The 12,421-nt window shown below is 38.5% G+C and overlaps 1 protein-coding gene across 5 annotated transcripts in view; it reads left to right on the top strand.

Annotated features, from left to right (window-relative positions):
- Positions 1–12,421, top strand: part of LOC106054183 (hepatocyte growth factor receptor-like) — a 191,692-nt gene that overhangs the window by 152,186 nt on the left and 27,085 nt on the right. For 4 of the 5 annotated variants that reach the window (XM_056025509.1, XM_056025507.1, XM_056025510.1 and 1 more), the window contains one exon: positions 6,926–7,085. The exons of the other annotated variant lie outside the window; for it this stretch is intronic. In XM_056025509.1, the coding sequence (XP_055881484.1) occupies positions 6,926–7,085 (160 nt within the window). The remainder of the gene's footprint in view (positions 1–6,925; positions 7,086–12,421) is intronic. 5 annotated transcript variants of the gene reach the window in all.

Genomic DNA, 12,421 nt, shown 5'->3' with positions numbered 1-12,421 from the left:
TCATAAACCTACACAGTAAACATATCCCACCAAAAGCTAGAGAGATTAGTTATAGACTTATCTTTGGGATGACCCCTATGGTTAGAAGACGGGCAAATGACCGTGAATGTATATTATGCCACCTTGAAAATGCTGATAACGAGAAACACATGTATTTGGAATGTCTATTATTCCTTCAAGTTAGAAGTACTGTAATGGACCTATTGGAAGCAAACTGTGGCAATTATGTAAATGTTAACTTGTCTAATATTTTAAACAAGCTGCCAAAACTAAAAAATAAAATGATACATAACTTTAACTTGATTATTGTTTCCGAATACAGGAATCTTGTTTGGGCTAGCTGGCTCAAATGTCTACATAATAATAAGGTGTTTGATCCTAATCACTTGGAATTAACATTTAGAAAAATAATGGACTTTAGGGTAGAGAATTATCTAGTTTGATTTTCATATACCTGTATAATACTCATGTAGTTTTTCAGAAATAGGGTGTTGGGGGTCAGGGATATTTGATATTGTGTTGATTGTTCTGGAGTAGAGTATACTTGTATCATTTTTCTGTCTTTAGGGGGTTCATTGGTTAGGTAGTATGTCTTTGATATTAAATAATATTTCTATTACTGTTATTATATTTTTAGGTTAATCACTTTTCAATTGTTTATGATTTAATACTTGTGAATTATGGTAACTTACAAATAAAAACATATTAAAAAAAAAAAAAAAAAAAAAAAAAAGCCCACAAAAGAGGCAAGATGGCCCATAAAAGAGGCATATAAAGCCCCAAAAAGAGGCAAAGAAAAGAGGCATATGGCCCAAGGATTCCTATGATGATAAAGCTAAAACTGAATAGCGCTAATTCTGAGGTTTCCTTTAAGAAAAAAAAAAAAAGAGATTGAGCCTTTTCAAAACAATGAGATCAATTATAAGACATCAGTTAGACCAGGGGAGGCGCGGTGGCTGAGCGGTAAAGCGCTTGGCTTCCGAACCGGGGGTCCCGGGTAATCCTGGTGAAGAATGGGATTCTCAGCTTTGGAATCTTTGGGCGCCTCTGAGTCCACTCAGCTCTAATGGGTACCTGACATTAGTTGGGGAAAAGTAAAGGCGGTTGGTCATTGTGCTGGCAACATGAAACCCTCGTTAACCATAGGCCACAAAAACAGATGAACTTTACATCATCTGCCCTATAGACCACTTTACATTCACTTTCACCTATCACCTATCTGCGGGACCGTTGGGGCACTACACAAGATCTGTTAACCTTCTTTCTCCATTCTTATCTCTCATTTGACTTTGATATAATTTCATTTGGATGTTCTTTCTGAAAATATTGAAGCCTGCCTGGGTGGACCACTTCGGGGGCCGATTTTGAGTTTGTGTTTCCTCACAAACTGTCTTTTGTAACCTTTTTTTTTAATTGATTTTTGTGTTTTCGGGTAAAAGAAATAATTGTGCAAAATATCAGCCTGATCCGAGATGGAGTGATGGAGAAATAACGTGTAACTTTTTACCAGACAGACACAGACAGACAGAGTGAGTTGATATAAGCCTTGTAATAATAAAAATGAATAATTTAATATCTGAAAACTTGAATTGTTAGATCACAAACAATACTTATGATATAATTTTTATTTGAAATAATAGAATCACAGTTGAAGTATTCCAACCTGTTGCATTTTACGTCTCGTAAGATGATATGTTCCCTTTGCAACTTCTCGTGTGCCTGAAGGCGCCAATCCTTGATACACAACTGCGGTAACGGGTTGGGCATCTGTATTCACCAGGCTCTGTTGCACCTTCTTTCAAGTTCTAGTGAACAGAACAACTCCTATAGTAATAGAAAAGGACAACAAACCCCTGAAAGGCCAAGAAGCAGCAAATGAATTCATTAAGTTTTTCCAAAGCGTAGGACAAATACAAATCAATGAAAGTAGAAATAAAGATGTAAACTCAGAAATCCAAGATAAATTTAAAGAAAACAATCCAGCTTACTCCTTGGGAATGACCACTAATCTTAAAATGAAGGAACTAGATGAATCCCTAAAAGCCCTCAAACCAAAACAAGCCCCGGGCCCAGACAAAATATCAAATGACATGCTTCTTCACTTGGGTCCTCAAGCCAAAAGAAAACTGCTACAATTATTCAATGCTAGCTGGAAATCAGGCAGAATTCCAAACATCTGGAAAAAAGCCATTATGATCCCTATACTAAAGCACGGCAAGCCAAGAAATAAACTGGATAGCTACCGTCCCATCAGCCTCACTAGCTGTACCTGCAAACTGATGGAAAGAGTGATAAATAGAAGGCTGACATGGATCCTTGAGTCAAATAACCTACTCACTGAAGCCCAGGCTGGCTTTAGAAAAGGCAGATCAACAGAAGATCAAATTGCCTTCATCACACAAGAAATAGAAGACGGCTTTCAAGAAAAGAAACCAACAACAATTGTGTGGGTTGACTTAGAAAAAGCATTTGACAAAGTCTGGGAACAAGGTCTCTTGCTCAAGCTAATCCAGCATCACATATCCCACAGAATGTACAACTGGATAAAGGAATACCTAAATAATAGAAAAGCCTTAGTTTGCATGCAAGGACAAAGAAGCCACACAGTGGGTATAAAAAATGGTGTCCCCCAAGGAGGAGTCCTATCCCCAACACTTTTCCTAATATTCATAAACGATCTAAATCAAAACCTACCCAAAAAAGTTAAGAGCAGCATGTATGCAGATGACCTTGCCTTAATTAGCACAGAAGAATATGTAGGAACATCGAAATTTCGATTACAAGATGCTCTTGATAAACTCAATAATTGGTCCAAAGACTGGGGCATGTCCATTAACACAAAAAAGACAACATATACCATATTCTCACTGTCAACAAAACAACAAACAATAAAATTAACATTAGATAAGGAAGCTTTAGAAAAAAAATGACAGCCCTACTTATCTTGGAGTCACCTATGACCCGAGACTAACCTGGAAAAACCAAATAGATAAAACACAGAGTAAAGGCATCCAGAGACTATCCCTCTTGAAAAAATTAGCTGGCACAGATTGGGGAGCTAATCACAACATCCTGAAAAAGACCTATACCAGTTATGTAAGACCTGTACTAGAATATGGTGCCACAGCATGGGGCTCAGCAGCCCAAACTAACCTAAGAAAAATAGACAAGGTTCAAAATATTGGTCTAAGGATAATGACAGGAGCAATCAAAACAACACCCATAAGAGCTATGGAGGAAACCGCTGCCCTGATCTCTCTGGATGAAAGAAGAGAAATAAAAATCCTTTCCCAATTCACTAAATTGGAAACCTTGGAGAGGCACCCACTCAGAACAAAAATCCACAAAACTGGCACAAAAAACCGTCTCAAAAGGACCAATTTCATACAGGAATCTCTAAACCTAAAAAAGAAACACCAACTTGAAAAAATTACTCTGGAATCCTCGAAACACTATAATGAATCTCCACCCTGGGACGAAAGCCCTCTTCCTACTATAAGGGACCATATTGAAAAAATAAAAAGAAAATCTGATTACAGACCAACAGAGCTCAAGGAAATAGTGAACTGTTTTCTACATACCAATTACCCTAGCAATCAGTGGATCAGAGTTTACACAGATGGCTCATCCCATAAAGCCACCACAAATGGAGGAGCTGGAATACTTATCGAATGGCCAGATGGAGGAAAACTAGAAAAATCCTTTGCAACTGGAGAGCTCTCTGACAGTCACAGAGCAGAAAGGGAAGCACTAGCACTAGCTGCTACCATGCTAGCAAATCATCCAAGTTCCCCTCACAGTCAGATTGTCTTTCTAACAGACGCAAAAACAACCCTCCAAAGCCTGCAAAACTCTGATTCCCCTTGTATTAAAAACCTCAGAACAGCACTCACAAAGCTCAACCACAACAGCAAAAAAACCGTCATTCAATGGATACCAGCTCACATACAACTAGCAGGAAATGAGAAGGCTGACACACTCGCCAAGAGTGGGAGAACAAACTCACAAGTAAACTCTGCTCTCTATCCAGAAGAAATGAAGAAATTAATTGTAGATAAAATAAATGAGAAATGGACGAGCTCCCATCCAAATCACAAGAAAGATGATGCTTACTATAAGCTATCCCGACAAGACCAACGTCTAATCTTTCGACTCAGGACCGGACACAACAGAATGCGACAACACATGTTCCGGAAGCTCAAAATTGGAACCAGTGAAATCTGCCCATGTGGAGTATCACCAGAAAATGCCGACCACGTCCTCCAAAACTGCTCTCTCTACCAAGAGGCCCGTATAAGACATTGGCCCCAAATCACCCCAATAGAAAGAAAACTATATGGAGAGCTCCCTGATTTGGAAACCACTGCGCAGTTCATCTCATGTATTGGTCTAGTCATATGAACACTCCAACATAACAATGAGAACGATGAAGAAGAAGAAAAAAGTTCTAGTGTTTTAGCCACACCTGTAATACAGGACCCTTCCTTGCTCTCCATGGGGATCTATCCTTTTGTGACAAGTCAAAAGCTTGCTGTCAGAGTCATTCAAATTTATCACAGCATTAGTCATTATTTACTATTATTTATTTATTTTATTTTAATTATTTCCCCGTCCTATCCCCAATTTCTTCACCCGCCCCACCTTTTCCTTGTCTCACTAGACTGAGTCCACCACCTTGGCGGCTTTTCACTTATCTTCCCTTGACCGGGGTAAAGATAAACACAGTCTCTTTGATCTTACCGGCCGGATGTCTGACTGGCGCAGTTGACACCACCTTGGGTGGAATGCAAGTCACTCTCCCCCCCCCTTCTCTCACGTCTCTATTTGATCTAGGAGATCACTCGGACCAACACGCCTATTGACCTTTCCAAGGTGCGATTTCTGTCGGATTCACCAACGTGTAAGATAAATCTTAAGCCTAGGACATTTCCTGTTTCCACCCACATTTTCCAGGCCTATATATAAGGTAGATTAAATCAAGCCAGACCCTCTCATTTCTATATCGCTGTCAATCGAGTCTGGACTATATCATTTATTCTTACTCCTAGAGGAATACCTGGTGGTAAGCCGAACTTAATCACAGTTCCATCTTAATTACTTTTGTGTATATTTCTCACTGGATACTATCATGTGTATTTTAGTATTTCATTTATATTTAATTGGTGCATTGTGTAGTTCTCACTGTCGTAAGTAGAAAACATAAACATGTCCTATGTATGTATTTATGTATTGCATTAATCTATTAATGCTACGTTGCTCAATTGATCGTTGATGCAACCATGTATGTATTTGTACATCTTATTTTATTTCCTTTATCTCGGCTGGCGCCTTGATAATTTTACTAGCGCACTGATACTGCGTTTAGAAAAGAGATATGAATTATCTCCCCTTTAGTAATTTTACTCTAACGAGAGTGGACACCCTCTCCATTCAAGCGCGCTCCATTGTTCTCAGCCGACGGTCGTATGTAAAAAAAAACGTCATGGTCGCTGACCACAGCCTTCCTCCCCCCCCCTTTTTTTTTTCCTCTTTCCACTTGTGTTGTTTCTTTGAGATTATTATTTCCCCCTTTTTATGTACATTTTTATATTGCTACTATCAGTCATCTATTTTCCAAATCCCATTGGTCATCATCTCCCCATTGTGCTCTAAAGCAATTTTACCTATCCGCAGCCTCCTTCAGGTGTCTGCCTATTTGATTGGCATTGTCTGCCTATTTACCTGCCTAATTATTTGGCATTGTCTGCCTAGTCAACTGCCTATTTGCTATTGAGTATCATCTCCCGCCTACGTGAATCTACTCAACTCTACAACTTGGCGCTATCGGCCTAGCCTGCCTATTCGACAGCCCACCTGTCAACTCATTAGGCAGATGTACCCATAGACCCAGAGTCTGTGCGAGACGTCATAGCTCCGCCTGAACTTCGCAACTCACTGGACTTATCCTGTTACCTACGCTGCCCACGGAAGATCCGCTCTGCCCGCAGTACACTTGTGCCCACGGTAGCCGGCCACCCGCCCTACTGTGCCCACTACAGATATCAGAACTTTGGATTGAGACTCCATAAGAACTGTATCACCGGTGTCCCTCTACCCGCTAGAGCGCCACCTCCAGCTGCAGAACCTCAAGCCAGGACACAGCCAGCTGCGACCCAAACAGGACAACCAGCTAAGTTCAGAAGACAAAGTGACATACTCTCTTATTAAGTGCAAGAGTGATGATCAAATATAGTATTGCTTAGAGATAGATGCAAACCCTCCCCCTTTTTATTCTTTTATGTAAATATTTATGTAAATAAATATTCTTCATTTTTAACTTTGTATCTTTCTTTCATTGCTTGTCTCGTTGCGTGCCTGCTCCCGATTTATATGCTGACGGGTTGGTGTGTGATAGCCTTAAAAATAATCATCCCCTAGACATTAAACGCGCCAAACACACGTCACATTCCCCAACCTGTCACACCATTGCCTTTTTTTGTTTCCCAACTATAAGAGTTGATTGTGAAGAGCTTCATGTCACGCTTGTCTAGCTCCTACCTTCTGTTGGATCACTCTACAGAATGTCTGGTGAGAGTCGACTTCATAGCATTCTGCGAGCTATTCCAAGCTAGCCGTCTGCTGCTGATTACAGCAGGAATTATGTATCGATAAGAACAAGTAAAATGTTCAAACCTACGCTACTTGGTTAGCTCGCATTACTCCTACTACAAGTCAGGAGATTAACGGCCAGGTGTGTCCTGGTTCTGGCTTGGTGCAAAATGATGGATGACGATATGGAAAGTTCATTGACACATGGTCAACCCGTGTAATTTAATATAGGGTCAAGTAATGCCCGAAGAGTGAATTTTCTTGTTGCATTATTGTCTCTTGAATCAAACTCTATGAACGTTGTTTAATTCTATCAATTCACTTATCTGTTCTTCAGGTTAGACAGCACCTATACAGTTAAAGTGGCAGACTTTGGTCTATGTCGTGATATCTATGAGAAAGGTTATTACAGCAGTGACAATAAGAAAATGTTGCCTATTCGATGGATGGCTATTGAAAGTATAGAACATGGATCTTATACTACAAAGTCCGATGTGGTACGTTACCTTTATAAATCCAAATGTGATGTTCACGTGTTACAGTCATTGCACACTATTTTGTATATGTGCATCTTGTATGTAGTCACCATTTCGTCATCGTATTTTATATGTTTGACATTCAACTGCCAGGCTAAACTAGACATGTAGCTGCCAAATTAGACTACCCATGTAACTGCCAGATTAGACTAGACCTACAACTGTCATGTTACGCTAGACAGAAGAAACTAGTTACAAGACACACAACTGCCAGGTTAGAATATACATACATCGGCCCAATTACTATACAACTTCAATGGGTTACACTAGAGATACAAGGACCTAGTTACTAAACATACAACTGCTAAATTAGACTAGACATAGAAGGAACTAGTTACTAGACATACAACTGCCAGGTTAGACTAGACATACAACTGTCACACTTTATAAATGGAAGGCACCAATTCGTTGTTTCGTCTTTATATTTCAGTGTCTATGTAAATATCATTTTGCGCTATTATAAATTTATGATGAGCTTTTAAAATAAAAAAAAAAAACATTTTCAAATGGCTTATATTAAGTTTAATTGTATCAATTAGTTTGGATCAGTGATATTAGCGATTGACATTGGCCTAATAAATCAGATCGCTTATAAATATTTTTGTTACCAATTTTTCTTAGCTTTTAGTTTTCTTAATGCGCTACGATCCTATAACTTGTCTGGACAAGTTGAGAAAGAGGGAGAAAAGAAGATAGTATCTTGGTGAATGTTTACATAATCGTTTTTTAAATGCATAAAATAAATGTTCACTCAGGGTTCAAGAATCCTCAAGGGGACTTATTCAAGGGGACTAATTCATGGTGAAACATGGCATTGCAGAATAAGAGTGGACATTACATTCTTGAACTGTAGTGAAACAACAAACAGAATACTAAGTAATACTTTTGAAGTAGTAGAACATTGTAGATGAGAATACAAAGAACGTTCAGCTTATGACTTCAACTTACAGTATTTAACTATAGGTTATCAGCACCATCCGGGTAGTTTTCTTTTAGTTTAAAAAATACAGCCATTGAAAATGTTCTCCAGCTCTTTCCAGCTACAAGAGAATTACGTCTGAACTTGTCATTGAGGTGATGTCAGAGAGCGTCTCTGTTGAATTAAGCTTACGTCATTGGAGTGATGTCAGAGAACGTCTGTATCATGGGCGTCGTTAGGATTTTTTTCGGGGGCGGGGTAGGATCCCCCCAGCCCCCGAAAAAATTATATTCGGCCGGGGCCGGAGCCAAATACCTAAGTGTCTTGTAAATAGCTTGCGTTACTGTACATTTTACGAAACTGTAACTAAAATACCTATATTGGTTGGTATTAAATTTAAACTCGGTAACTGAATGATTTATTCAAGCTTAACAGTATTTATAAATAGATAGGCCTATCACAAATTAATCTGTGTAGCATGAATGTGTCTGTGTGTATGTACGATGCCACGAACTGTAAAGGCTGTGTGTGGGAGGGTCAATGTAAAATATATTAGTATATATTTAACTAGTTACTAATGTACATCTCTCATATGTAAGGTGTAATCTGGATTGTATAGTGTTTGGATGTTGTGGTGTCGTGACTTATAAGGCTTCTATTACATACACTATTTACATAGAAGGTTAAGTGAAGACATGTTTGGTTCAAAACATTTTCCAGTGAATGACCCGGAAGTGATGTTATTTATTAGTTACGTGAATAAACACAAGTATATACATTCGCATAACAAAATAATAATAATATACCACAGATGTTATGTGTTCATGAATTTCAGACCAACAACTGGTCATCAGCTTTGTAATTGAAAGTCCAAAGACCGCTTCTGGTTCTGGCTTCAAGGGCTTAATACTGATAGTAGCTGTTAGTTAATAGTTGGAATCTGAAGCGCAGTAGGTCAATTATTTATTGTTTTAGATAAATCCATTTGCGACAAACGATATTTTATTAACAGCGAGAACATCAATTATACCTATATATAGCTTGAGCCTTAGATGCGAAGCAAAGTCTGTAGGCCTATTATTGATATCTATGTTTAGATCTACTGTTATGTAGATCTAAGAGCATTAGGAAAACTAACTATAGAAGAAGAAAACTCATCCACACCTTCCCTACCAAATAAAACAACAAACAACATAAATAGACTTTGTGTTCGACTGGTTGCAACGACCTGGTAGATAGACGTAGTGAGCCTACACATGTAGTTGATTGTGTTGTATAGTTAATTGTGTTAACCATCACGCGTTGTTTTTTCCTTGGGCATACGCAATAGTGTTCGGTGGCCAGTCAAAAAAGATAACACACTGGCATAGTCAGTCAAGCATATAGATAAATTATATCCGTACACTAGTAACAGAGGTCAAGGTTTTTTTTTTTTTTTTTTTGAACACCACAGCATATTATTTCTTTGTTTGCTAGATCTAACTGCAGTACTATTGTTCAATTTCTTGTATGCGATATTAAATTTTACAGTAAGGTTTTCCGTTATTTATTAAGTCAAAAGAATTCAACAATGAAATTAGCTTTCTTTCTAAAGGTTTTAATACAAGGCAAAAATACACACACGCAAACATGCACATCTTTGTTTTATTTTATTGTGCAAAGAACGTATGTAAGAAACATTAAATGCAAAGAACGTACGTTAGAAACATCTTCCTTAATTATTACTGATTTTATTGGTGGTTTCAGTAACTGTTACAAAAGGGAACGATAGTAAGCCTATGGGTGTCAGGTGTCGTCCTGGCCTGATACACAGTGGCTAAGTACGCATCTTAAGTAAACAAAATAGTAATAACAAGGAGTTACTTGACAGTCACAAATTATTCAGAATATCGTAATCAGATCAAGACACCTAACTGCAGGAGTAATATTCAAGTTAACACGTTAGAAAAAGTATTTAACCGTAATATGTATGTACAGTGTAGTACCCTTGGTTAGCACGTTGTGTTTTTTATTCTGGCTTAAAAATGGTCAGTCTATCAATAAATTGGGTGTCAAGGACCAAATAAATAAAATAAAGAGTAGGGGGTGTTTAGCTCTCCATTTAAAGATAGCCCTGGTTGTGTCTTTTACGCTAATATAGACTTTTTTCTACAAAATATTTAGCTACTGGCTTACTGGGCTATGGAATCTTACGTTTTTGTGTTCTGTGTGGCTAAAGGTCACTCGTTTAAGTGTGTGATCTTTGGTCCAGCTTACTAAGTGAGATTTATATTCAAGTAACTTGGCACACTTGAAAAGGCGTGGCCTCTAGTCCAGCCACGTGATTCCAATTTTTCTCCAAATGAACAAACTCTTTTTCCGGTTACCCGTGTGAACACGCACATAATTAATTTTTATTACATTCTGACCCTTCATTCTTTCGGAAAACGTTTATTGTATCCTACAATAGGTTCTTCCTAGAGTTAGTGGAAAAATTGTACACTCCCCGCCCTTCTCCCCGCCGCCAAGCACTATTTTGGTATTGAAAGCCAACAAAATGCATATTCTGAGGTATCTAAAGTGCATTCTCCTGCTACTAAAAAGTTTTATTTCAAAAACCTTACGTGCTATTCTTACTGACTTGGATCCTCCCGTGTCGTTCAGCGCATTGGGCGGCAAGCTGCTTCCACGAAAATCTGTCACTGGCAATGTCTGAGGCCTCTTTCTACCTGCTCTAAGGAACCCAATGAAAGTGTGGCGCCAACTTGTACTAGGATCAGTGGCGTAGCTAGAGTAGATGATGCCTGGTGCTGTACCTCATCTTGATGCCCCCCTCAAAAAAAGATAACTAAATACGAATAATTGCAAAACCTTAATTTTTTGTTCAAAATAATATGTATTCATTAATCAAATATTGTTAATTCAAAAAATCACTTTTAATTAAACATACTACAAGTGAATTTTACGCGCTTTCTTGCTGGCAAAAGTATCAATAATTTTATCGAAATCAATTTTTTCCACCAGCTCTTGTTCAATGGACAAAATGGCCAAATTAGTGAGTCGTAAATTTGTCATCGTTGATCGCAAGTAATTCTTGATCAGTTTGGAAAAACGTTTCTTGCATGTAGCGACGCTTACCACAATAGTCAAAATATGCGATTCATGATGACGAAATTCGGGATTGAATCATCTAGCTGATATATATTTTTTTTAAATTTCAATAGCTCAACAGGTTTTGGAAGTTTGGAGGCTTCTGGTGAAACTGTGACAAACCGTTGAAGCCTCTTTCGCTCCAGCAGAAATTCGTTTTTATCAATGTCACTAGGAGTATTATCGAGATTGATTTCGACCTGAGGATTTAATTGCTGGGAAGGCGACAAAAATTCATATCTATCTGCTACATCATGAAGTTGCTGGAATAGGGTGATTATTTCTTGAACTATCCTTTCCAAGGTAGAATAAATTTCCCTTCGTAGCTCTTTTTGTGTGTAAGTACAGAGTCGTCACTTTTCTCACCGGGCATCTTTTTCTTATGGCCAATACGTTTTTGAGGTTCTGTACTGATTCTCAGTTCTGAGCACACGCTTTCGGCAAAGGTAATGCTGGCTTCAGCGATGGCCTCTCGATTACTACTTTAAAATGTCTCAATTTTTTTTTAGTTTGAGTGAGCAGTCTCGAATAGACAATCCTTGTTGTGTAAGGTAGACTTGCGTATCATTAATTTCAGTTAATACAGGAGCTCAAAATCCAAGATAGGTGAGAAAATTAAAAGACTGAATAGCAACCAATAATCTACCTGCATCAGATCTAGCCGATGAATTTTCCTCTCTGCTAGTTAATGTCTCCAGAGTTTCTATAATTTTAGAAAATTTATCCCTAATCATCTTGACGGCTTCTCCTCTGGCGCTCCAGCGGGTCTCAACTAAACGTTTAAGGCTAGTTCCGGTTATTTTCATGAGGATATCCCAGCGGTGTGTTGAAGTTGAGAAAAAGGTGTGTAAACGGTCCAGTGTACAAAAAAAAATGTTACCGAATTGACTTCAGCTTCAGCAGCTCGAATTCCTGCTAAATTAAGAGAATGGTTTGAGCAGGCATTGAATAGTGCTTTGGGATTGACTTCTAGAATACGTTTTTAGACACCCTAGTTTTGACCTTTCATGACCGCAGCATTATCATAGCCTTGACCCCTGCAGTCCATTATGTCTAAGCCATCCGAACGCAGTTTCTCTAGAATCATCTCAGCGATTTCAGCAACATGCTTTTCCTTTGTGTCGATGAAGTCAATAAAAGACTCAAGAACTTGCACCCCGTGTTGTTGTTGTGTAAATGCCACCGACGGCTGACACAACGACTGCGTCGGAAATAATTTTTGATGTGCTTCACAATGTACAATCAAAAC

This window comes from Biomphalaria glabrata, chromosome 4, assembly GCF_947242115.1.
Source record: "Biomphalaria glabrata chromosome 4, xgBioGlab47.1, whole genome shotgun sequence".
Lineage (NCBI taxonomy): Eukaryota > Metazoa > Mollusca > Gastropoda > Planorbidae > Biomphalaria > Biomphalaria glabrata.
This window is presented reverse-complemented; position numbering and strand designations above follow the sequence as displayed.